This window comes from Rhineura floridana, chromosome 2, assembly GCF_030035675.1.
Source record: "Rhineura floridana isolate rRhiFlo1 chromosome 2, rRhiFlo1.hap2, whole genome shotgun sequence".
Classification (NCBI taxonomy): Eukaryota; Metazoa; Chordata; class Lepidosauria; order Squamata; family Rhineuridae; genus Rhineura; species Rhineura floridana.
In genome coordinates this window covers 233,860,600-233,886,485 of record NC_084481.1, presented here as the reverse complement: position 1 = coordinate 233,886,485, position 25,886 = coordinate 233,860,600, and the positions used below count along the sequence as shown (strand labels likewise).

Sequence of the window (25,886 nt, the reverse complement as noted above, 5' to 3'; positions counted from 1 at the left end):
ACATGCGGGAGGGGTTCATATGCAACATCCAACAATGGTTTGGCACTACCCAAGTGAGCCTTGGGCTCTCCCTCTTGTGTGTTTGGGTTTCTATGAATGTGCTGACTACCAATTAACACAGTTCCCAAGCAAACCATGGTTTGCACAGTCCCTCCAAACCCAAGTCTGCAAACCACGCTCTGTAATCCCGATTTGGTGGGATTGTGCAAACCACAGTTTGATGTGATAGCAACTTGTGGTTTATGTGAACTGAGGGAAAAAAAGAGTGCCATGAGGAATGTGGGGTGGGGAGAAGAGGGATGAGCACAAGACACATTCACGCGAGGCACCCATCTCCAACCTGGTGCTGCCCACATGTTTTGGATTATAGCACCCATTAACCGAAAACATCTAGAGGGCACCAGGCTGGAAAAGGCTGATGCTAGTTGAAATCATGACTGGAACAAGAGATGAACCAGCCCTTAATGAAGCTTTGTCCCAGTTTGTGGCCAAGACTCGGGAGTTAAGCTGTAGCCTTTGTGGGAGAGGCAAGATCTAGAGTGACAGGACTGGCGGCTGCTCTTAAAGAACACATTTTCCTCCTTTGGCTACAAATATTTTAGAGCGTGCTTCAGACAGATTCACTGCCTTTGGCTGGCGTAGAGCCAGCGACTCAGTGACAAAACCCTTTCCCAGATCTTTTATTAGCATGCTTTGTGCAAACAGCTCTCCAGAGTTACAAGCCTGCAAGAAGGGCCTAATCGCTTCCTTGTTTGGTTCTGAACGGATGACATGGTGCTTGCTTCAGGCAGTGAAGATGTCACTGGACACCCTCCCACCCATTCCCCACCCTCCCACCCATTCCCCACCCTCCCAAGAGGAGCACTGCACCTCAGTCCTCAGGGACTTACGTTATCATTTGGGTAGAGGACGCGGGAGATGTTCTCTGCCAAGTTTCTGTCCAACACAGCCTGAATGTAATCACCGACATTAACTACAAAGAGAAAAAGTTTTAAAAACAAGCTGTTCCGCTTCTAGTGGAAGGGATGGCAAATCTAGGGCTATGCTTATGCTCCAATCCCACAGGATCAAAGAGGAGGTGCACCATGTTTAAAAAAAAAAATCACCACCAAACACCCACCAAGTTTCTAGTCCCTTATAACAGTGAAGATTTTCTTCAGTGTATGGTTTCCAAAACCTCAGAAGTCAAGAAACATGGCTGAAGGAAGGCCAAAGTACATGTTATGCAGAGATGCATATAACTGTAGCTTGACAAACTGATTTCTTTTAAAAGCTATTTCAGGTGGGCACACCTAATAACAGAGAAGTGGAAGGGGAACCACTCCTTGCTCCTGTGAGTGGAATCCCAACATCCACCTTGGACAGCTCCTTGAAAGTTCAGACTAAAACCTGGAGCAGATTCCCCTGCCCCACTGACATGGAGCCGCCACTGAAGGCAGGGAGGGTCTGGTGGAAGCCTTATATGCTGGTGCCCATCAGCAGCTTGCGGACTAGACAGGGTGAGAGAGCTAAACAAATTAAAAAGGAAGGTGGCCATTTCCAGACTCTCTTGGACTACAGTGAAAAAAAAAGGGCCAATTCATTGCCAACCGCTTACAGTCGCGGAGGTTGAAATCGTTGGGTGCCCGAGCAGACCACAGCCTCATGGTATTGACCGTGTTGTTCATGTAGCCGGGAATAGGGGTGTCGTAAGGCAAAGCCAGGACCACCTGCGGAGAAAGAAGGCCCAGCCGCGTTGGTGCATCTTCACACCCCCTTTCTCCTAACAAAGGCATTTTTGTACACATTCGGCTGGGCTGCTGCGATGCAAAATTCAAAGCAGCACAAATGTCGAAGGGCAATTGTGCTCTGGCTCATGTATCGTTATAAGAAGTGTGAAGCAGGGAGGTTGACATGAAAACAGAATGGAATTTCTTCCCCAGCCCTGCTGGGCCAGGTATATAAAGTCCTGTCCCCACGACAATGCAGCCAGGTAAATTAAGTAGGGAGCTGGTTACTTGCCAAAGGCCACCTGCGGGGGGTTGAACTTTCCTGCACCCTCTCCCCCTTGTGCCCTCTGCCAATACCTGAGTGTCGACCCATCTCACGCCGGTCTGGGTGGGCTCCACTCTCCCGTAAAAGTGGATGGGAAGCATGTATTCTGGGCGGGCCTTCTCCCAGGGGTTCCCGTGTCTTAGCCAATCATCGGCTTCTTCCACCTGCAGGGAGAAAACTGCCCCACTGAGCATCAGGAGGAGGAACTGGCGCCCCCATAGTCTGATCAGTGTTATTACTGGAAATAATACAATATACAGCAATGCTAATGCATGACAACCCATATGGGATGGACTTAATACACAAACACACCTGTGAGATGTACTCATATTGTAGCAAGCCCTTCCCCGCTGCAGCTAAAATACAAATTCTCCAGTGAAGCTAAATCTTAGAAGTATATATTGCAGAGTTGTTGACGGGATCTCCAGATTGTATCTTATTTTATTACTTTGTCAAAAAAAACAAAACCCCAACAACTGAGAAGTGAAGAGTTTCTCAAGGTTTCAGTGCTGAAAATAATCTCCAGACCTTTTTTTAATGCATATCCACCCAAAGTAAGATAAGCAAAACTTCCCAAAATGAGGTTTGTTACTGAGCAGGTTTAAATACGAAAATCAAAGGTTGTATTCAAGTCCTACTCAGAGTGGACCCACTGAAATTAATGTACCTAAGTTAGTCATGTCTATTAACTTCAAAGGGTCTGCTCTAGGTAGGACTAGCATTGAATCCCATCCCAAATGATCAACTTTAGAAAGTGGCACAACTTTAGAAAGTGGCAGAAGGCCACTGCTTTGGATGGGTTCCATTGCCTTCGGATGTGGGGGTTTCATAGAATCATAGAATAGTAGAGTTGGAAGGGGCCTATAAGGCCATCAAGTCCAACCCCCTGCGCAATGCAGGAATCCAAATCAAAGCATCCCCGACAGATGGCTGTCCAGCTGCCTCTTGAAGGCCTCCAGTGTCAGAGAGCCCACCACCTCCCTAGGTCATTGGTTCCATTGTCGTATGGCCCTAACAGTTAGGAGGTTTTTCCTGATGTTCAGTCGAAATCTGGCTTCCTGCAACTTGAGCCCATTATTCCGTGTCCTGCACTCTGGGACTATCGAGAAGAGATCCCAGCCCTCCTGTGTGACAACCTTTCATGTACTTGAAGAGTGCTATCATATCTCCCCTCAGTCTTCTCTTCTCCAGGCTAAACAAGCCCATTTCTTTCAGTCTCTCCTCATAGGACTTTGTTTCCAGTCCCCTGACCATCTTTGTTGCCCTCCTCGGAACCTGTTCCAGTTTGTCTGCATCCTTCTTGAGGTGCGGAGAACAGAACTGGATGCAGTACTCACGATGAGGTCTAACCAGTGCTGAATAGAGGGGAACTAATACTTCATGCAATTTGGAAACAATACTTCTGTTAATGTAGCCTAAAATAGCATTTGCCTTTTTTGCAGCCACATCACAGTGTTGGCTCACATTCAGCTTGTGATCAACGACAATTCCAAGATCCTTCTCACATGTCGGTTTGTTTTGTATGTGTGTCTGGGGATCCCTCCCCTTTTGTGTTTGAGCTCCCACAATCAACAAAGGGAACGAACAGCTCACGGCCTCTCTTTGCAGACACCTTTCTTTGCTGCTTAGCGCATACTCCGCAGTTCCACAGCTCCATGGGGACAGCACAGGCTTTGCACACAGACAAACTCCAGGTTCAAAAACTGGAACCACCATACAGCACCTAGCACAGTGCATTACAATTGCTGTAACAGGCAGAAAAAATAATTATGGGGCCCACCAAGACCCTCAGCGATTTTCAAGTGGTCCGTGGGGGGAAATGTTTGGGAACACCTGGCTTAATGCTCTGAATCAGTGCAAGGCTTTTCCAAGTGGATATTTATGTCCGTGTACACAAAGAGGGATTTGCACCTCACCCTTTCCAGGGCAGCTTACGCAAACTTTAAAATTATAAATAGAACCAATTTCGAGAGGATGAAAAAACCACAATCGTCACCCACCAAATGAATAATGTGGCCTTTTGCTCCTTCCAAAGGTATGATTCTATACAACTGCCCCCCCCACAACTCCACCATTGCCCTTCTTGAGAAAACACGCGGAGGAGTGCATTGTAGCATAATGCCAGCTCCAACTGCCTTGCTCCCTGCAACCATGACTTAAAATGGTGGAATGCAGGAAAAGGTTCACCTTTTGATCCAACTGGATGTACAAAGTGGGCCTGAGCATGAAAAGGGGTGGAACTCATGCGAGAGAGAGAGAGGGAGGGAGAAGATGGGCCCCACAGGATGCTCCTGATCTCTTAACGGTTGTATGAGAGAGACTGGCGATGTTACACTTGCAGCACTCGGTCTGTTGCTTCTGAGCAATTCAGGGGTTTCATAAAAGCAAACAGCAGGCAACTTGAACTGTGCCAGAAAGCTCACAAAGGTTGTCAATACAGAGCCTGGGCTCTTTCCTTCCACTCGCCAAAGGTGAAGTCATCCAAGCTTTTACCTGCCCCTGGTCAATGCTCAGACAGCCACTGAGCCTCCCAGAAGGGCTGTAACTGTGTGCTGACTCTCGCCAAGAGAAGTTGGCTCAAATCCCTGGGACTTCCCTGCACATGAACAGGCAGAAATTTACACATGAGAAAAATTCCAAATGCACTATTTATGAGTTGCTTGCACATCTGTGACTTTCCGGGTCCAGCTAAGCCATTTTTTTTTTTTGCATTGTTGCCAATGTACAATCTTGCCACAGCACAAGCGTGCGCTCCAAGGCAATGCCTGAATTTGCAGTTTGGTGAGCATGCGTGTAGCCTTCTTAGGATTCACTCACTTCATTTCACAGCTTACCTTTTTTGGTTCAAAGAGCCCCAGAGGCAGCTAGCAATGTAAAAGTTATTTCACAAGCAGTAAAATGCAGGACCAGGTTAATTAGGGGATTGCCTCATCCCTTATATAGCCAGTAGATCACTGCATTCAAACTTCTGCAGGAGTTTCTCCTTTAAGCCCTTACAATATCAGAAGCCCACTCCGCAGTAACTCTGAGCAGGGCTTTGGATGTGGCTGCCCGCCTTGTGGAACAGATACAACAAGTATCTGCTATCTATACTTTCTGGAATCAATTGAAGACAATTTTGTTTCAACAAGTTTTTCCAGCTGGATGACAAGGGTGTTCATTCTGTGTTGTAAGAACATAAGAACATAAGAAGAGCCTGTTGGATCAGGCCAGTGGCCCATCTAGTCCAGCATCCTGTTCTCACAGTGGCCAACCAGGTGCCTGGGGGAAGCCCGCAAGCAGGACCCAGGACCCGAGTGCAAGAACACTCTCCCCTCCTGAGGCTTCCGGCAACTGGTTTTCAGAAGCATGCTGCCTCTGACTAGGGTGGCAGAGCACAGCCATCATGGCTAGTAGCCATTGATAGCCCTGTTCTCCATGAATTTGTCTAATCTTCTTTTAAAGCCATCCAAGCTGGTGGCCATTACTGCATCTTGTGGGAGCAAATTCCATAGTTTAACTATGCGCTGAGTAAAGAAGTACTTCCTTTTGTCTGTCCTGAATCTTCCAACATTCAGCTTCTTTGAATGTCCACGAGTTCTAGTATTATGAGAGAGGGAGAAGAACTTTTCTCTATCCACTTTCTCAATGCCATGCATAATTTTATACACTTCTATCATGTCTCCTCTGACCCGCCTTTTCTCTAAACTAAAAAGCCCCAAATGCTGCAACCTTTCCTCGTAAGGGAGTCGCTCCATCCCCTTGATCATTCTGGTTGCCCTCTTCAGAACCTTTTCCAACTCTATAATATCCTTTTTGAGATGAGGCGACCAGAACTGTACACAGTATTCCAAATGCGGCCGCACCATAGATTTATACAACGGCATTATGATATCAATGATAAAACAATGATATTGTTTTATTTTCAATACCTTTCCTAATTATTGCTAGCATGGAATTTGCCTTTTTCACAGCTGCCGCACACTGGGTCGACATTTTCATCATGCTGTCCACTACAAACCCGAGGTCTCTCTCCTGGTCGGTCACCGCCAGTTCAGACCCCATGAGCGTATATGTGAAATTAAGGTTTTTTGCTCCAATATGCATAATTTTACACTTGTTTATATTGAATTGCATTTGCCATTTTTCTGCCCATTCACTCAGTTTGGAGAGGTCTTTTTGGAGCTCTTCGCAATCCCTTTTTGTTTTAACAACCCTGAACAATTTAGTGTCGTCAGCAAACTTGGCCACTTCACTGCTCACTCCTAATTCTAGGTCATTAATGAACAAGTTGAAAAGTACAGGTCCCAATACCGATCCTTGAGGGACTCCACTTTCTACAGCCCTCCGTTGGGAGAACTGTCCGTTTATTCCTACTCTCTGCTTTCTGCTTCTTAACCAATTCCTTATCCACAAGAGGACCTCTCCTCTTATTCCATGACTGCTAAGCTTCCTCAGAAGCCTTTGGTGAGGTACCTTGTCAAATGCTTTTTGAAAGTCTAAGTACACTATGTCCACTGGATCACCTCTATCTATATGCTTGTTGACACTCTCAAAGAATTCTAATAGGTTACTGAGACAGGACTTTCCCTTGCAGAAGCCATGCTGGCTCTGCTTCAGCAAGGCTTGTTCTTCTATGTGCTTGGTTAATCTAGCTTTAATAATACTTTCTACCAGTTTTCCAGGGACAGAAGTTAAGCTAACTGGCCTGTAATTTCCGGGATCCCCTCTGGATCCCTTTTTGAAGATTGGTGTTACATTTGCCACTTTCCAGTTCTCAGGCACGGAGGAGGACCCGAGGGACAAGTTACATATTTTAGTTAGCAGATCAGCAATTTCACCTTTGAGTTCTTTGAGAACTCTCGGGTGGATGCCATCCGGGCCCGGTGATTTGTCAGTTTTTATATTGTCCATTAAGCTTAGAACTTCCTCTCTCGTTACCACTATTTGTCTTAGTTCCTCAGAATCCCTTCCTGCAAATGTTAGTTCAGGTTCAGGGATCTGCCCTATATCTTCCACTGTGAAGACAGATGCAAAGAATTTATTTAGCTTCTCTGCAATCTCCTTATCGTTCTTTAGTACACCTTTGACTCCCTTATCATCCAAGGGTCCAATCGCCTCCCTAGATGGTCTCCTGCTTTGAAGGTATTTATAGAATTTTTTGTTGTTGGTTTTTATGTTCTTAGCAATGTGCTCCTCAAATTCTTTTTTAGCATCCCTTATTGTCTTCTTGCATTTCTTTTGCCAGAGTTTGTGTTCTTTTTTATTTTCTTCATTCGGACAAGACTTCCATTTTCTGAAGGAAGACTTTTTGCCTCTAAGAGCTTCCTTGACTTTGCTCGTTAACCATGCTGGCATCTTCTTGGCCCTGGCGGTACCTTTTCTGATCTGCGGTATGCACTCCAGTTGAGCTTCTAATATAGTGTTTTTAAACAACTTCCAAGCATTTTCGAGTGATGTGACCCTCCGGACTTTGTTTTTCAGCTTTCTTTTTACCAATCCCCTCATTTTTGTGAAGTTTCCTCTTTTGAAGTCAAATGTGACCGTGTTGGATTTTCTTGGCAATTGGCCAGTTACATGTATGTTTAATTTAATAGCACTGTGGTCACTGCTCCCAATCGGTTCAACAACACTTACATCTCGCACCAGGTCCCGGTCCCCACTGAGGATTAAGTCCAGGGTTGCCGTCCCTCTGGTCGGTTCCATGACCAACTGGTCTAGAGAATAGTCATTTAGAATATCTAGAAATTTTGCTTCTTTGTCATGACTGGAACACATATGCAGCCAGTCTATGTCCGGGTAGTTGAAGTCACCCATTACTACTACATTTCCTAGTTTGGATGCTTCCTCAATTTCATATCTCATCTCAAGGTCTCCCTGAGCATTTTGATCAGGGGGACGATAGATCGTTCCCAGTATTAAGTCCCTCCTGGGGCACGGTATCACCACCCACAACGATTCTGTGGAGGAGTCTGCCTCTTTGGGGGTTTTGAGCTTGCTGGATTCAATGCCTTCTTTCACGTATAGAGCGACTCCGCCACCAATACGTCCTTCCCTGTCCTTCCGATATAGTTTATATCCAGGGATAACCGTATCCCACTGGTTTTCTCCATTCCACCAGGTCTCGGTTATGCTCACTATATCAATGCTCTTCTCTAAGACCAAGCACTCCAGTTCTCCCATCTTGGTTCGGAGGCTCCTAGCATTAGCGTACAGGCACTTGTAAGCAGTGTCTCTCTTCAAGTGTCTTTGGCACTTGTGGTTAGGCCTGTGGTAATTTTGCTCTTCTGAATTTATATCCTGTGCCCCTGCTCTCACAATGCCTACTTCTAGGCCTACCCCTTTTAAAATTTCATCATTTCTTTGGTTTTTATCCCAGGGGGGAGGTTTATTCTGAACCGGACCTTTCTCAGCTCCTGTCGGGTTTCCCCCCTCAGTCAGTTTAAAAGCTGCTCTGCCACCTTTTTAATTTTAAGTGCCAGCAGTCTGGTTCCATTCTGGTTCAAGTGGAGCCCGTCCCTTTTGTACAGGCCCGGCTTGTCCCAAAATGTTCCCCAGTGCCTAACAAATCCGAACCCTTCCACCTGACACCATCGTCTCATCCACGCATTGAGACTGCGAAGCTGGGCCTGTCTGGCTGGTCCTGCGCGTAGAACCGGTAGCATTTCAGAGAAAGCCACCTTGGAGGTCCTGGCTTTCAGCATCCTACCTAGCAACCTAAATTTTGCTTCCAGGACCTCACGGCTGCATTTCCCCATGTCGTTGGTGCCAACGTGCACCACGACCACTGACTCCTTCCCAGCACTGTCTACCAAACTATCTAAACGACGGGTGATATCCGCAACCTTCGCACCAGGCAGGCAAAACACCTTGCGGTCTACACGCCCATCACACACCCCACTGTCTATGTTCCTAATGATCGAATCACCCACTACAAGGATCCCTCCACCCCCTGGAGATATATCCTTGGCACGAGAGGATAGCTGCTCATCCCGCAAGGAATGGGTCCCTTCTAAGGGATTGTTGTTTTTTAACCTTTCTTTAGTTGGCTTTGGTACTGTTGTTAAAACTAATTTTAGCTGGGCTTTTTAATGGCATGTTTGTCAATTGCCTTGAGATGCATGTAGAAGGCAATTAATAAGTTGATAACAACATTCTGGCAAGATGTGAAAAAGTTGCAGCAAGATAAAACTGAATGCTGTCCAATCTTCTTCAGTCCCAAAAATTTACCTTGCTTTTGAAAGATGTTAAGGCAAAGCAAGCTTCACCCATGAGAGCATTCTATAGCAGAGCAGCCACCACAGAGAAGACCTTGCTTTAGGTAGGCAATTTTAGCTTTCATAAGGTTAGACAAGCCAGAGGTCTTACTCTTATTCATTCATTTTGTTACATTTATATCCCACCTTTCCCCCAAGGAACTAAAGGTGGTGTACATCTTTCTCACAACAAGCTGAGAGACTGACTGGCTCAAGGTCACCCAGTAAGCTTCATAACTGAGTGGGGACTTGAACCCTGGTCTCCCTGGTCCTAGTCCAACATCCGAACCATTACACCACACTGGGTCTCTCATATAGCATGGATGGAGAGGGAAACATGTGCATGGGCTGTACTGCTGAACTCTGCAGGTGGGGTGTTACATGGCTGAACAGTCCTTCATACAAACAAAATCCCCTCCATCTAGAAATCTAGCTTTCTCCCCGATGCAGAAAGTGTGCATGTCAGGGAGAAAGTGAGGCTACCTCTGTTCTCCCTGACAGGCTAGCTTTCTAAGCAGAGGAGATTTTGTTTGTATGGAGAAGCATTCAGTCACACACACCCCACGCATCTCAATGTGATACAATCTATAAGGAGATAAACTACCCTTTCTCATCTACTGTATGACAACTAGGCAGAAGCGGGCCTCATTACGTGATTGAGACCAGCCTTCCCCAAGCTTGGGACCTCCAGATGTTTTGAACCACGTCTCTCATCATTCCTAACCATTGGCCATGCTGGCTGGGGCTGACGGGAGCTGTAGTCCAAAGTACCTGGGGAAGGACAGCAGGTTGGGGAAGGCTGATTTAAGCACGCGGGGGCGTCGTAAGAGAAAAGAAGCTGTGAGATACTCTGAACCAAGGCCATACAGGACTCCAAATGTCAAGCCCGACTTGTGGAACTGAGGCTAGGAGCTAAACATTCATCAGTGAAGTGCCTTCAAAAGCAGGCGTTGTACATTCCCAGCAGATAACCCTTATCAATGTAAATGAACAGGTGCTGTGTTGCTACATTGAGAATTATGCCCCCCCCGCACAAGAAATATTTGCAGTGCTATGTAAACACACCCAACAGTTCAGCCAAACATTAGCAACGGCATGAATGGGGGGGGTGCTGTTTGGTTTTTTAGAATAAAATAGCACATGCATGAGTCTTGATCCGGATTGGGACTCGGGCAGGGAGAAAAGGATGAAGAGCAGCCTTCCCCTGGCCTGGTGCCGTCCAGATGTTGGACTCCACGTCCCTGACCACTGGCCATGCTGGTGGGGGCTGAGATAGGAGTCTGGTATTCAACAGCATCCGGAGGGCACTCAGTGGAGGAAGACTGGGTTAAAGTCTCACCACCAGCCAGGGTCCCCATCCAGATCGAGACCCCCCACCATGCACCTGCTGTTTACTCTAGAAAACAAAGCACAACCCAAGGCCATTCGCACAACAGTTAATCATGCAATACGCAAGATGCCCAGTTTGACCCGACACTTCTCTCCCGGTTGAGCAGGCAGCCTGCTGCCTTGTCCCAGATTGCAAGCAAACTGGGGGTGCAGGGTACTAGATTTTGAGGGCGTACCTGCCATTCTTTCGACTCCCTTCGCAAAGACACTCTGCACATGCGCAGAGGCACTCAACCCAGGGTGCCAGCATCTGGGGAAAAGCCAGGAGGCTGCAAGGCACAACGGTCACAACAAAAGGAGCTATGGAGTAGAAATCCCTCATTTGGTCCACCACTTAACCTACAACTCAGTCTAGACCAAAGGGAGAGGAGTAGCAACAGCCTCTTCTTTCAAAGGTCACCGCTAAAAAGATTTCGCATAAGCCCCAGAAAGCAGAATCCGCTCCTCCATCCCAGCCCAATGAGAGGAAATTTGCCCTTTGCACTGAAGATCCCTTTGAGCTGCTCTGTATTTGGAGACTATGCAACAGATTCCTCTCTGCTCCGCCCCCCGCCGCCCCCGCCCCCCGCTCTTGAGACCCATCACATGAAAAAATCACTCTTATCAACCCAACATAAGTTAGCCGATGCACCTCTAATTCTGTAATCTGTTCCTTGCCCTCCTGTTATCTATTTGCCAGATTATTCTCCGTTAATCATTGCCCCAAACCCACTCACTGGAAGCCTTTGAGAGAAAGGAAAAACTCACAAAAAATCACAGCTATTTACCAAACAGACACACAGTGCCCAATGAGGTGATGAAATGGGCTGTTATCACTTCAGAAAGGTGCTCATGTTTTTAAATGTCTCTTTGCATTACAAAAAAAAAAAACACTCCCTGCAAGAAGAAAATCAGCACACAGGGAATGGACTGGACTACAACCTCTTCTTGACGTTCCTTATCTACATGCAGGGAGTCATATTTTTTTCTACATGACCTTTGCAGTGAGCAAGGCAAAGGCGCTAGTAATACACTGGGAAAATGCCAAGGGCACCATATAATTCAGTCTTTGCCAACCTGGTGCCCTCCAGAAGCTTTGGACTACAACTCCCATCAGCCCCAGCCAACACAGCTGGCTGGGGCTGATGGGAGTTGTAGTCGAAAACGGCTGGAGGGCACCAGGTGTGGGGAGGCTGTTTGATTTCAAGACGCAATAGTTCTCTTTCTGGCAGGCTGCCACAAAAGCACATCTGCCCACGACACGATGGCGAGGAAAAACACTATACAGACTTCTCCCACCTTGAAGTCACATGCTCAGACTTATTTACTGATTCATACCCGCCTTTCTTTTTATTAACTCGACCAAGTACACAAGGTGGCTAAGAAAGCATGCCAAACCACAGACACAAGATAATCTCCAGCATCACAAGAATTCACAATAAAAACATACAGCAGCTAATGACAGATGCCCCCTTAAATTGCAATCCTTTCTCTAATCCAACATCTACAGGCATATTATGGCTACTCACTGATAAGGCAAAGTTAATAATAATAATAATAATAATAAATTTTATTTGTTAGTCGCCTATCTGTCCGAATTAACGGACACTCTAGGCGACTTACAGCAAACATAATACAGTATACAATCAAAAAAGGCATAAGGTAGTCTAAAACATGTGAACATGCTCAAGGGCACTACCGTTAGTAAGGCTGCACACACATTAGTTTCCCCAAAGAATCCAGGGAGCTGCAAGTTACCCCTCACAGAGCGCCAATTCCCAGCACCCTTAGCAACCAACAATTTCCAGGATTCTTTTGAGGACGCCACATGCTTTAAATGCATGGTGTGTACACAGCCTCGCTCACATGTTCCGGAGCTAGGTCTCGACAAACACTTCTATTCCACCCCAGCTCCTTTTATTCCCAAACCTGCAAATCTGTACATTTTAAGGGTCTATGAAACTCCACCTTAAATTTGCCATTGCACCCAAATCCCTCCGTGCACAGGATTCAGATTCCCTACTTTTGGAAGCCCCTGGGCTGTATGGGGGCACTTAGCTTAAATGGGTCAAGGAGAGAATGGGGTCCACCAGCCTCCCCTCAACCCCCAAATGGGCATTTTCTGCTGTTGTCCCTGTACTGTGGGATGCTCTGCCCTCTGCCATATCTAAAGCAGCAAACACCAGCCACTTGGGAAGACTGGCCTTTTTGCCCAGGCCTTCCCTGACCCATCAGATTGGACCCCAATTGACATGTATGAATCCCATAAATCTGTTTTACTTGCTTTGGTGTGTTTTTATTTTTTCTTGGGTATGGGATGCATTTTTGTTTTAATGGATATTGTTTTTAAACTGCATATAGTGTACACCAATTTGTTGTTATGTGCCTTCAAGTCGATTACAACTTATGGCGACCCCCGACTTCCGGGAAGGGTGACTTAGCCTGTGCCTGCTTTTGAGACGGGCTCCTGCCTCAAAAGAAGCTTATTCAGATATATCAGTCAGATTTTTTTTTTTTTTTGACTGATTAAACTTCTCCCGGGTAGGGAGAAACGAAGAGATTAACCTCAAAGCCTATTTTTGTTGGGACGACCAGATCTCATTAATTTATGGGACGAGGTCCAGCCGACGAAGGTGGGACGGATTTTCAACAACAAGCTATATCTGATAAAGCGAACGTTCATCTTTTCTTCAAAGAGAGAACGCACTAACAGGCAAGCACCCTTCTTTCTATATTTTTCTTTTACTTGACTTAAATTGTTGCTGTTTAAAAGAGATTTGCCAGATTGATCAGTTTTTGACATCTCACCGGGGAGCCATAACTTTTCTCTGCTATTCACTAATTAATAGCTTATCTCTGTTTTTGTTGCAAAAAGCTGTCCTGGATTTGCACCCTAAAGATATACACGGAAGAGGGATTTCTATTCCTGATTTTTATTCTGAAGAATATTATATTGTCTGAGATTACTTTTTTCCTAGTTCAGATTTTGACGAATCTGTTTTTTGACGACGCCATTAATTGTTTCGATCCTGGGAACTGCATTTTGTTTACTTAAGCATGGAGAGATAAGGCTGTCTGTTCTGTTTACGCTGTGATGTCACCAAGTTTGGAGTATTAACCCAATTGTTGCTGAAATAAGAAGTGGTTCTTTTATATTTTTCTTTTAAAATGGCAATTAAGAAAGTGGCTGAGAACCTGGAAGTATCTATGTTTCAGAAAATAATGGATGAAATTGAGATAACGAAACGAACCCTGCGACAGGGTTGTAAGGAGCTGAAAATTGAAATGAGCAAAATGATAGGGGTCCCTGTGAGAGAGGAGACTCTGGAGACTGGAACAAACGTGGAACAGGAAAAAGACCTGCGACAGGGTTGTAAGGAGCTGAAAATTGAATTGAGTAAAATGACACAGGAGCTTAAAGAAATAGGGGTCCCTGTGAGAGAGGAGACCCTGGAGACTGGAATAATTGAATTGAGCAAAATGTCACAGGAGCTTAAAGAAATAGGGGTCCCTGTGAGAGAGGAGACCCTGGAGACTGGAACAAACGTGGAACAGGAAAAAGATTTGAAGCTTATGGATTTTAGAAATAAAATCTACTGTTTGGAATTTAATGTTATCTCTGAAGAAACTAAGGAAGATTTTAGAGAGAAAGTTATCAATGGCATGGATAATCTTCTGGACTGGAATGATGTGATGGAGCCTAATATAGAGAAAACCTATGGAATTAACTGCAGCCATGTGACAATGGAAAAACTTTCAAGAGATGAGCCAGTGCATTTTGAAAAAAAGAACAGAGATATGATCTTACAGCAGTATTTCAGCAACCTATTCAGAATGGTTGGCAAGATAATATTTGGGATAGAGGTAATTCCCATCAGACTCTTATTGTATGACTATGGTTATGACAGCAAGATTATTATGGAATACTGATAATGGAAGATTGGACACTGAAATTACTGGATTTAACAGGACTATCGGAAGATTGGACACTGAAATTACTGGATTTAACAGGACTATCGAAGATGGAAGATGGAAGATGGAACTAATAGGGACAATAGAATAATGGCTATTGAAATTATTGAACCTAACAGATTCTGATGAGACGGATTGTTTGAAATGTTTATTTTGACTATGGTTATGACAATAAGATTATTATAATTAGTAATGAGATGGATTAATCGATATGCTTATTTGGAAAAAAATTGATAGATATATTTCTTAAAGAACTGAAACCTCTCTTTGACTTTTTGTGGAAAGAACAAAGTAATGTTTATGAGATCTGAGGATTAAGTAAGATAACTATTGGAGGAAAGTGATTTTATAATATGATTTAAGAGACAGGATTGTTATATATTATAGACTTATAACTGATTTGATATGTGACAAATGGGAAGTCAATATTTTACTTTTTATTTTTTTTATTTTTTTTTTATTTTTGTTCAATTATTTTTGATTTTGTTTTTTGTCTTTGAATGTTTAGTTTTGTATGTTGTATGAAAATCTGAATAAAAATTATTGTTAAAAAAAAAAAAAACAACTTATGGCGACCCTATGAATCAGTGACCTCCAATTGCATCTGTTATAAACCACCCCATTCAGATCTTGTAAGTTCAGGTCTGTGGCTTCCTTTATGGAATCAATCCATCTCTTGGACTATGACTCAGCCATGCCGGTTGAGGCTGACAGGAGTCATAATCCTAAACATCTGGAGGATGTCAGGTTAGGGGAGGCTCATGTGCACCCATGCTCACTTATGTGCAAAGATCATGCATGCATTTTGCCACAGAGCAAAACAGAATTATCAGCAAGCTCTCAGGCATGTACACACAAAGAAATATCTTGGGAAAATGGGTCTGGCCTGAATCTTCCAACATTCAGCCTCACTGGATATCCATGACTTCTAGAGAGATATTCAGAAACGTGCTGCCTACAATCATGGGGCCAGAGCATAGCTATCAAGGCTAGCAGCCATAACAAGTACATGTTTCATACATAGCAATATAAACTATGTCTTACCCTGCACCCACTGTAGTATAATGTTGCATGCAGCGCACTTCAGTTCATACACGTTTAAGTTTCACAATTACCTGCCATCCATTTCTGATCTTCTGGTTGAATATGCCATACTCATAGCGTATCCCGTAGCCGTAGGCTGCAAGTCCAAGGGTGGCCATCGAATCCAGGAAGCAGGCTGTTGAAAGAGAGGCACAGCTGGGCTGTTTCATCACAAGCAAAAGCCAAGCACAGTTTCAAAGCCCGTCATCTTCTCCACAGGGTTAAGGTGGGGTTGAGATGCAACCAGAATGATCAAGGGGATGGAGTGACTCCTCTATGAGGAAAGGTTGCAACATGTGAGGCTTCTTAGTTTGGAGAAAAGGTGAGTCAGAGGTGACATGACTGAAGCGTGTAAGTTTATGCATGATGTGGAGAAAGTGGATACAGAAAAGTTTTTCTCCCTCTCGTATAACACTAAAAGTCGTGGACATCCAGTGACGCTGAACGTTGGAAGATCCGGGACAGACAAAAGAAAGGACTTCTCATGCAACGCAGAGTTAAAATGTGGAATTCACTTCCACAAGAGGCAGTGATGGCCACCAACTTGGATGGATTTAAAAGAGGATTAGACAAATTCATGGAGGAAAAGGCTATCATAGAAGAATCATAGAGCAGTAGAGTTGGAAGGGGCCTATAAGGCCATAAAGTCCAACCCCCTGAGGGGAGATATGATAGCACTCTTCAAATACGTGAAAGGTTGTCACATAGAGGAGGGCCGGGATCTCTTCTCAATAGTCCCAGAGTGCAGGACACGGAATAATGGGCTTAAGTTGCAGGAAGCTAGATTTCGACTGGACATCAGGAAAAACTTCCTAACTGTTAGAGCCATATGACAATGGAACCAATGACCTAGAGAGGTAGTGGGCTCTCCCACACTGGAGGCTTTCAAGAGGCAGCTGGACAGCCATCTGTTGATGGCTATGCTCTGACTCCATGGGCAGAGGCTTCTGAATACCAGTTGCTGGAAACAGCAGAAGGGGAGAAGGCTCTCGCACTCTGGTCCTGATTGGGGCATCTGGTTGGCCGCTGTGAGAGAAGGATGCTCGACTAGATGGGCCACTGGCCTGACCCAGCAGGATCAATGGGTGGGTTAATCTGGGGTTGGGTACTGGAGGATGTGGAAATTCTGGTTTTGCCATGTGGCCCATGTGATGTTCCTATATTAATGTATATATGGTAAGTGTTGTTGTTTTAGAAGATACATGGTAAGTGGAGTGAAAGAGGAGGGAGAGTGAATGGGCAGTAGAATGCGAGATGATTGGCTGAGTGTTTAAAATGGCTGAATGCATAAAAGGAAGAGTGAGAGTGGAATCGGGAGGGGGAGAAGAGAAAGAGTGGATTGCTTGGTGGGGTTTGAGAGAGTTGTTTGTCAGGAGAGAGTGAAGAAGGAGGGAGGTGGAGTTCGGATTAGTATTGAGTAAAACCATATGCTTATGTGCCTTAAGAAGAAATCTTGTTAATCTTGTTAGCTTTGTTATCTGTAATAAATACTTAATTTGGTTTACCAAAGGCCTGATCCTTGGCTGGGGTTTCACAGACCAGAAGGGAGGGTAAGGTAATGACCAAGGCTGAAGGGGAACTGTAACAAATGGTGGCAGCGGTGAAGAGAATAACAATACCAGTATTCAGAGTCTCTGGGAATACTAGTATTGGGACGTTACTGGTGGTTGCCTAGCAGGGGGATCTGTTGAGATCTGTGCTAGAGCGGGGAGAGAAACCATAAGAGAGTGCGGTCTGGACTGATGGAGTCCCTGGTGGTGCCTAGAGACAGGCAGTAACCACGAGGAGGTAGGAACCTGACAGGGAGAGCCAGGGAAGGAGCGTCACATGTGGTGGCAGTAGCGGTGGGATACGAACAAAGGAGACTACGTCACACGTGGTGTCAGTAGCGGTGGGATACGAACAACAGAGAATCCAGATACAGTGGTGTGGCAAACAGAAATAACAAAACAAGATTTCTTGTGAGAGTGACTGGCAAAGAGTGTGTGGCAAAGAGTGAGTGAACTCAAACACCATGGCTGAATACATAAAAATGAAAAGAGAGGAGCTGGTGGAGAAGTGCATAACATTCAATTTACCTCACAAGGGTAAAGGGGTAGATGAATTGAGGGTAGCACTTATAGGATTTGCAACTGCCCAGCAAAAACAACCTGTCAGAGAAGAGACCCCAGAAGGATATTTAAGCAATCCCGCTTATATAGAGTACTTGAGAGAGAAGTTAAGATGGGAGGCTGAGGAAAAAGACAAGCAGAGGGAGTTGGAAGCTGAGAGATTGAGGCGGGAGGCTGATGAGAAAGAAAAGCAGCGGGTCTTTGAGGCTGAGGAAAAAGATAAACAGCGAGAGTTGGAAGCTGAGAAGTTGAAGATGGAAGCTGAGAAGTTGAAGATGGAAACTGAGAGAATGAGAATGGGGTTTGAGGAGAGGGAGAAGCAACAAGCAGTGGATGCTGAATTACAAGTAGAAAAGTTAAAATTTGAAAGAGAGAAGTTTCATTCTGATGAAACAAGAAAGGACAGAGATGGAGCAAAAATAAAAATTACTCCAAAGGACTTTGCTGTCTATGAGCCTGGTCAAGATCCTCAAATTTACCTCAGCACCTTTGAAAAAGCAGCTCAGTTGTGGGGGCTACCTGAAGATAAATACATGCAGTATTTATCAAATCTGATTAAAGGGGAATTGGCTGAGGTATACCAATATTTCCCCTCAGACAGGCCCGTCACCTATGCTGAATTCAAAGAAGCAGTGTTTAAAAGATTCAGACTGGGGCCTGATCATTTTAGAAAGCTTTTCAGAAATTGCCAGATACAGACAGGGAGGTCTTTTGTGGAACTGGGAGCAAAGTTGATGGATATATTTGGAAAGTGGATGAGTAGTGCCAAAGCTCAGTCAGTGGAAGAAGTGAAAAGCCTCATGATACTGGATCAATTATACCATCAGTTACCACCAGAAATAAGGCTCCTGGTCAAAGACCGTTCCCCTACATCTGTGCAGGAGGCCGCAGAGATGGCGGATCACTTCGCCTCCAATAGAACTGGCTGGGTGGGGAAAACATCAAGAGAGTTTAAACCCAGACCATATAGTGCTGGCAGAAGGGATGTGGTACCACAGCGAGTGAGTCCTCCATTAAAATCTGAAGGGCACAGGACACCCCAGAGTGGATCTGTGTACCCTAAAAGTGAGGAGAAATTATGCTACAAATGTGGTAGACCGGGGCACCTACGTTTTCAATGTGAGGTTGCCAACCCCAGTAGTAATCCTGCTCAGACAAGGGCAGTGAAAACAGAGCCCAAGGCTTTAGAAACAGCGAAAAAGGTTCAGTTTTGCCAGATAAACAGGACAGAAGTAACAGACCTTGATTCAAGTCTGAGAGAGGAAGTGAGTGTACAAGGGGCAAATTATTGGGCATTGCTTGACACTGGTGCCGCTCAGACGTTACTGAGGCCAGATTTAATAAAATCTGAAGAAATATTACCTCAGGAAACAGTGACTATCCAAGGAGTGAGGGGTCAACCAGAGAGTTTGCCTGTGGCCCTAGTGAAAATGGAATGGAGAGGCCGAAAAGGCCGATATAAAGTAGGCATTAATGCCCAGCAACAAGAACCAGTAATACTGGGAAGGGATGTAATGGGCGCCCAAGGAAAGATCTATGTAGTGACCAGACAGCAACTTGGCAGAGAAAAAGAAGCCATATTAAGGGGGGCTGAAACAAACAGGGTGGAATCTGTTAGCCAGCCTCAGGTCACCATAGCAACCACTAGCAGGCCTGGTGAAGGAGACAGACTGTATCAAGTGGTCTCTGGGAAAGAAGCAGAGCAATTCAGGGAAGAGCTGCAAAAAGATATAAGTTTGAAGCAGATAAAGGAACAAGCTCTGACCCAACAGATTCCTTTTACTGACAAGCTGAGGAATCAAGTTGTGTGTCAAAATGGGATTTTATATAGACTGTGGATGCCTGCTGAGAGAAAGGATGAATGTGAACCAGTGAAGCAATTGATAGTACCTAGCAAATACAGAACCAGATTGCCAGAGGTAGCCCACAATGTCCCATGTGCAGGACATCTGGGAATAAAAAAGACCAAGAGGAGATTGGCTGCACATTATTATTGGCCAAATATCTCCAAGGATGTAAAACAACATTGTCTATCTTGTGGAATATGCCAAAAGGTGGGAAAGAGTGGAGTAAAGACCAAGGCACCCTTAAAGCCCCTTCCTATAATTGGACAACCCTTTTATAGAGTGGGAATAGATTTGGTGGGCCCTTTTTCCAAACCCACAAGGCATGGCAAGAAATATCTAGTGGTGGTGGTGGATTTTGCCACCAGGTACCCAGATGCAGAAGCACTGAGATCTGTAGAAGGCCCTGTAGTGGCAGAGGCTTTATTAAAAATCTTTATGAGGCTGGGTTTCCTTCATGAAGTGCTGACAGATCAAGGCAGTGTATTCATGGGAGAAGTGATGCAATGTATGTGGAAATGTTGTGGTCTAAAACATCTAAAGACCACTACTTACCATCCCGCCACTAATGGGCTAACTGAGAGATTCAATGGAGTTTTGAAGGGCATGATCAGAAGCTATGTTCAAGATCACCCACAAGACTGGGATGAATGTTTGGGATGCTTCTTGTTTGCATACAGAGAAGTCCCTCAGGAGTCAACAGGCTTCTCACCCTTTGAACTAATGTTTACTAGAAAAGTGAGGGGACCTTTGGAACTGCTAAAAAATTCATGGGAAGGAACTCTGGGAGAGTACAAAACTTATGTAGTAGATTTTGTATTGGAATTCCGCAATAAATTAACATCAATGATGGAAGTAGTGAAAGAGAATTTGAGTCATGCACAGGAGAAGCAAAGTTACTGGTATGACAGAACAGCCAGAGAACGTGTGTATGATGTGGGAGATATGGTTATGGCGTTCATACCCAGGAAACATGACAAATTACAGGCTAACTGGGAAGGACCATATACCATCAGAGAAAGGCTTGACACAGTGACATATGTAATCACCACAGACCAATTAAACAAAAGCAAAGTGGTTCATGTAAATATGTTAAAGCCTTACCATACCAGGGATGCAAAGGTGTTGCAAGTTACCTTATTCCCTGAGGGAAGTGGGCCTGAACTTCCAGATTTGGTACAGGAAAGCAAAGACAAAGGAGGGGTAGATCAAGTGGAATGGTCAGAGGAGGTAGAGGAGGAAGTAAAAGAAGAGATTCTGAGAGTTTTGAAAACCTATAGGAATCTCTTTAGCAACAAACCTGGCCGAACCAGTATAGTTATACATTCCATTGATACTGGAGATCATGCCCCAATCAGATCTGTTCCGTACCGTGTGAATGGGAAAGTTTTGAATGAGATCAAAAAGGAGGTGGAAGATATGCTGGAATTAGGAGTGATCAGGGAATCCATCAGTCCCTGGGCCTCAAGTATTGTCCTGGTTCCGAAAAAAGATGGAACAACAAGGTTTTGCATTGATTATCAGCTAATCAATAAAATTACTGTCCCAGATGCGTATCCTATGCCTAGGGTAGACGCAATGTTAGAGTTATTGGGGGCAGCAACCATTATCTCTACACTAGATCTCTGTAAAGGATTTTGGCAAATGGAACTAGATGAGCAATCCAGAGCCAAAACTGCCTTCAGTACACCAGATGGGTTATATGAGTTTGTGACCTTACCCATGGGACTAAGGAACTCACCAAGTTCATTTCAGAGGCTAATCAATACTGTGTTGCGAGGCATGTCAGATTTTGCAGTGGCCTATATCGATGACGTAGCCATTTTTAGCAAGTCGGTGCCTGAGCATGTCCAACACCTGACAACAGTATTGGAGGCCTTAAGAAAAGCAGGCCTCACAATAAAAGCTAAGAAATGCCAGTTTGGACTAAAGGAAGTAATTTATTTAGGACATAAGGTGGGGAGTGGGAAAATCACCCCCTTATGGAGCAAGGTGGAGGCAATACAAGCGTGGCCGATCCCCTTAACCAAAAAACAAGTAAGGGCATTTCTGGGTGTGGCTGGATTTTATAGGAAGTTTGTGAGAAATTTTGGGGAAATAGCAACCCCCTTGCATGAATTAACAAAGAAGAAGTGTTCTGAGCGTGTGGTATGGACGGATGAATGTCAGAAGGCTTTTGATCTACTGAAGCAAGCCTTGTGCCATGGACCCATATTAATAGCACCAGACTATGAGAAACCATTCATCGTGGCTACAGATGCATCGGACCTGGCGCTGGGAGTCGTCTTGCTACAGGAGAGAGAAGGCACCAGACATCCAGTGGCGTACCTGAGTCGCAAGCTGACGCTGAGGGAGAAAAACTATTCGTCGGTCCAGAAGGAGTGCCTAGCGGTCGTGTGGGGACTGAACAAGTTGCGCCCATACGTGTGGGGACGAAGATTCACAGTGACTACGGATCATCGGGCCTTGTTATGGTTGCAGACTATGAAAAACCATAACACTATGCTGCAGAGGTGGTCCTGGGCCCTACAGGACTATCAAGTGGACTTCCAGTTCATCAAAGGCAAGGACAATGTACTGGCCGATGGACTTTCCAGGCAAGTGGCTGGGACTGCAGTGACGTGACCAGACAGAGGAACAAAGAAAGACATTTTCCCCATAGAGACTTTTATTTGTTAACGCGACGTATAAATCCTGGAACAGGAATAATACTCTGCTGTTGTTTAAGGGGGGGGAAATGTGATGTTCCTATATTAATGTATATATGGTAAGTGTTGTTGTTTTAGAAGATACATGGTAAGTGGAGTGAAAGAGGAGGGAGAGTGAATGGGCAGTAGAATGCGAGATGATTGGCTGAGTGTTTAAAATGGCTGAATGCATAAAAGGAAGAGTGAGAGTGGAATCGGGGGGGGGGGGAGAAGAGAAAGAGTGGATTGCTTGGTGGGGTTTGAGAGAGTTGTTTGTCAGGAGAGAGTGAAGAAGGAGGGAGGTGGAGTTCGGATTAGTATTGAGTAAAACCATATGCTTATGTGCCTTAAGAAGAAATCTTGTTAATCTTGTTAGCTTTGTTATCTGTAATAAATACTTAATTTGGTTTACCAAAGGCCTGATCCTTGGCTGGGGTTTCACAGACCAGAAGGGAGGGTAAGGTAATGACCAAGGCTGAAGGGGAACTGTAACAAATGGTGGCAGCGGTGAAGAGAATAACAGTACCAGTATTCAGAGTCTCTGGGAATACTAGTATTGGGACGTTACTGGTGGTTGCCTAGCAGGGGGATCTGTTGAGATCTGTGCTAGAGCGGGGAGAGAAACCATAAGAGAGTGCGGTCTGGACTGATGGAGTCCCTGGTGGTGCCTAGAGACAGGCAGTAACCACGAGCAGGTAGGAACCTGACAGGGAGAGCCAGGGAAGGAGCGTCACAGCCCACAGAAGCCCTCCACCCCACAAATAAAAAAAAGGCTCATGCTCCTCTACCAGAAAGGTGCTACCCCAAAGATGTAGCCACAGGGGAGGACGCTAGTGATATCTTAATTTCCTGTTCTTCATACAGAAAGTGAAAGCCACGGCCTCAGCGATGGAGTTGAGGAAACAGAGTCATAGCTACTCCTCTGAAGAAAGCAAGATTCATTGCTCTGCACAGTCATCCCCAAGTAGGAATCCTCCAGATGTTTTGACCTACAACTCCCAACAGCCCCAGCCAACACATCTGTGATGAGGGTGGAAGTCCAACCTCATCTGGAGGATACCAGGTTGTGGAAGGCTGCGCTAGTAGATCTGCACTGTTCTGAGTGCATATTGTTGGGAAAACAATATCAATGGAATCTTGTAAACCGGCATGTTGCTGATTGCCAGTTTCACAGGGCTTTTGACCCAAGGGTCAAATGAGACACTAGGTTAAAAGCGTATTTGCATTTAACATGCAGGGTTGTAAAAAAATGTAGATAACATCAGCTACGTGTGTGCGTGCGTGTGTGTGAGAGAGAGAGAGAGACAGACAGACAGACACAGACAGACAGAGAGAATTATCAAGATGACAGCAGGCGGGGAGAGAGAGTTTTTAACCTTTTCCTCCCCTTTTGTGGTTCCAAGAAAAATCCCTCTGAAGCTGTTTTTGGGGGGTCGGGGGGGAATGCCACACTGGCACCAGTAGGAGATTCTCTCCCTATGCAAATATTAGACTCAGGAAAGGGATTTTCTTCTGGACTGGGGCAGGGCCAGAAAGAGTGCCACTCTTCCAGCCTGCTTACTGCAATTAATTTTCAGTCCTCCCCCAGCTGATGCTATCTGATCTTTGAAAACCCTGCACGTTAAATGCTTAGATGCATTTTAAAACGATGCACATTTTAAGTTGCATTGAATGCATAAATGCATTTTTAAACCATGCCCGTTAAATGCAAAAATATGTTTAATGCCACTCCTAGTTTGGTCTTCCATTTGTCAGTGTCAATGGGAGGTTTCTTGGGACACACCTCAATGTTCCCCCGACAGAGCCAGCTGCACACTTACCAGCAAGCCTGCCCAGGCCTCCATTGCCCAGGCCAGCATCTTCTTCAATCTCCTCCAACTCTTCTATGTCCAGCCCCAGCTAAAAAGCCACAAAGAGACATAGCAAGATTATTTATTTATTTATACATACATCCCCGCCTTTCAGTCCAAGGCCCTCAAGGCAGCTTACAGAAGACACAAATATCAAAATACAATATAAGAATACATGAATAAAACAATAAATCAAGACAATAAAGGAATACAGTTTACAAAACACAATTTAAGAGAGTCAAATAATAATAACCATCACAATCTGCATGTCCAGCTTAATACTTGCAGCACTAAAATTGGCCCCACGGTACCGTCTAAAAGTCCATGAGTCCACTACCTAACTAGCTAGCTGGAACTAAGCAGGTCTGGGTATGTCAGGCCTAGATGGATATCTACGAAGAAGCCTCATGTACGCTGCCTTGAGTCCCATGAGATGCTCTCAAGAGTTGCGTTTGCACCCTAACTGAAGCCACACACGCACGCACGGACACACAGACCCTACAAAAATGGGAACTCTGCGGGATTTGCACTTTAAATAGCCCAACTTCCAAAATCTGCAGTTTTTACAGCATGCCAACTCAGACCTGCCAAACAACTGCACAATTTGTTCTGGGAGGGTGTGCGCAGTCTAGGCACAATTTAGATCAAAAAAGGGCCAGTGATGGAAATAAGGCTAATGGAAAGGAAGAGGTAGCCAAACCTCTGGGAAATTCAGCCAAGTGGCCCATGCCCGTTGCTGGCAAGTGACTCTTGTAGTATTGGCAGTTGCTTCAGATAATACTTTTTTTAAAAAATTGCAGTGTGGGGGGGAATGTCACTTCTTTGTGCACACACAAGGGGAAGAAAACATTGCGTGAACATGTTGAGGTGTGGGTCTGACTCTCTAACAGATTTGCAAAAGTGGGAACTTTCAGGAAGAGGCTCAGAATTATCTGAATCAGTCATGGAACCAGATCCATAAGGTGACCTTTCCCCCCCCTCATTTATTTCAAAATGTTATTTTCCTATCTAAGCCAACCTGGGAAGATGCTCCAGATTAAGAAGCTTACATCCAAATCAGCCCACATTAAAGAGGAAGGTGAAGACGCTTCTCAGGAAGGTCTTACACGAGATGCAACTTTTGTCAACCAGAATATCCTGTTCAGCCATTTGGCGCTCCAGGCAAGGCCGTAAGCGGCTTGCATAACGTACCTCGAGGAACCGCTGCAGGAGAGAGACGCACGTGCAGAAAGCTCTTTCTCAATGGTTATTGGGAAAACCTGTCCCTTCCCTTCCTATCTCTTTCGCGGGGAGGGGACACCAATCCACTGGTAAGTTCTCTTGCACACGCTCCCCTGAATGAATGGGAGCAAAGGAAGGCTTCCCATTAGCAACAGAGGAAGCTGCTTTATATAGACCATTGGTCCATCTGGCTCAGTACTGTTGGCACTGGCTGGCAGCAGCTCTCCAGGGTTTCAGGCAGGGAATCGACACCCACCCCTACCTGGAGACACCTGGGATTTGAACCTGGGCCATCTGCATGCAAAGCACATGCTCTGCCACTGAGCTATGGCCTTTTCCCCGAAACCCTAACTTGACTTGCTTGCTTGGGTTTATTTATATGCCCCCTTTCCACAGTGACCTGTGCCCAAAGTGGCTTATAACAAGCACTCCAAATAAAAGCACTGGGGTAGGGCAGAGAAGTCCCTTAACAAAACATAGC

The 25,886-nt window shown here is 45.1% G+C and overlaps 1 protein-coding gene across 2 annotated transcripts in view; it reads right to left on the bottom strand.

The window, feature by feature from the left end:
• PYGL (glycogen phosphorylase L) overlaps positions 1-25,886 on the bottom strand; it is an 80,403-nt gene that overhangs the window by 40,032 nt on the left and 14,485 nt on the right. For both annotated transcript variants that reach the window (XM_061612571.1, XM_061612570.1), the window contains exons 4-8: positions 24,155-24,233; positions 15,725-15,828; positions 2,067-2,198; positions 1,598-1,709; positions 891-973 (exon numbers count right to left, since the gene is read on the bottom strand). In XM_061612571.1, the coding sequence (XP_061468555.1) occupies positions 891-973; positions 1,598-1,709; positions 2,067-2,198; positions 15,725-15,828; positions 24,155-24,233 (510 nt within the window). The remainder of the gene's footprint in view (positions 1-890; positions 974-1,597; positions 1,710-2,066; positions 2,199-15,724; positions 15,829-24,154; positions 24,234-25,886) is intronic.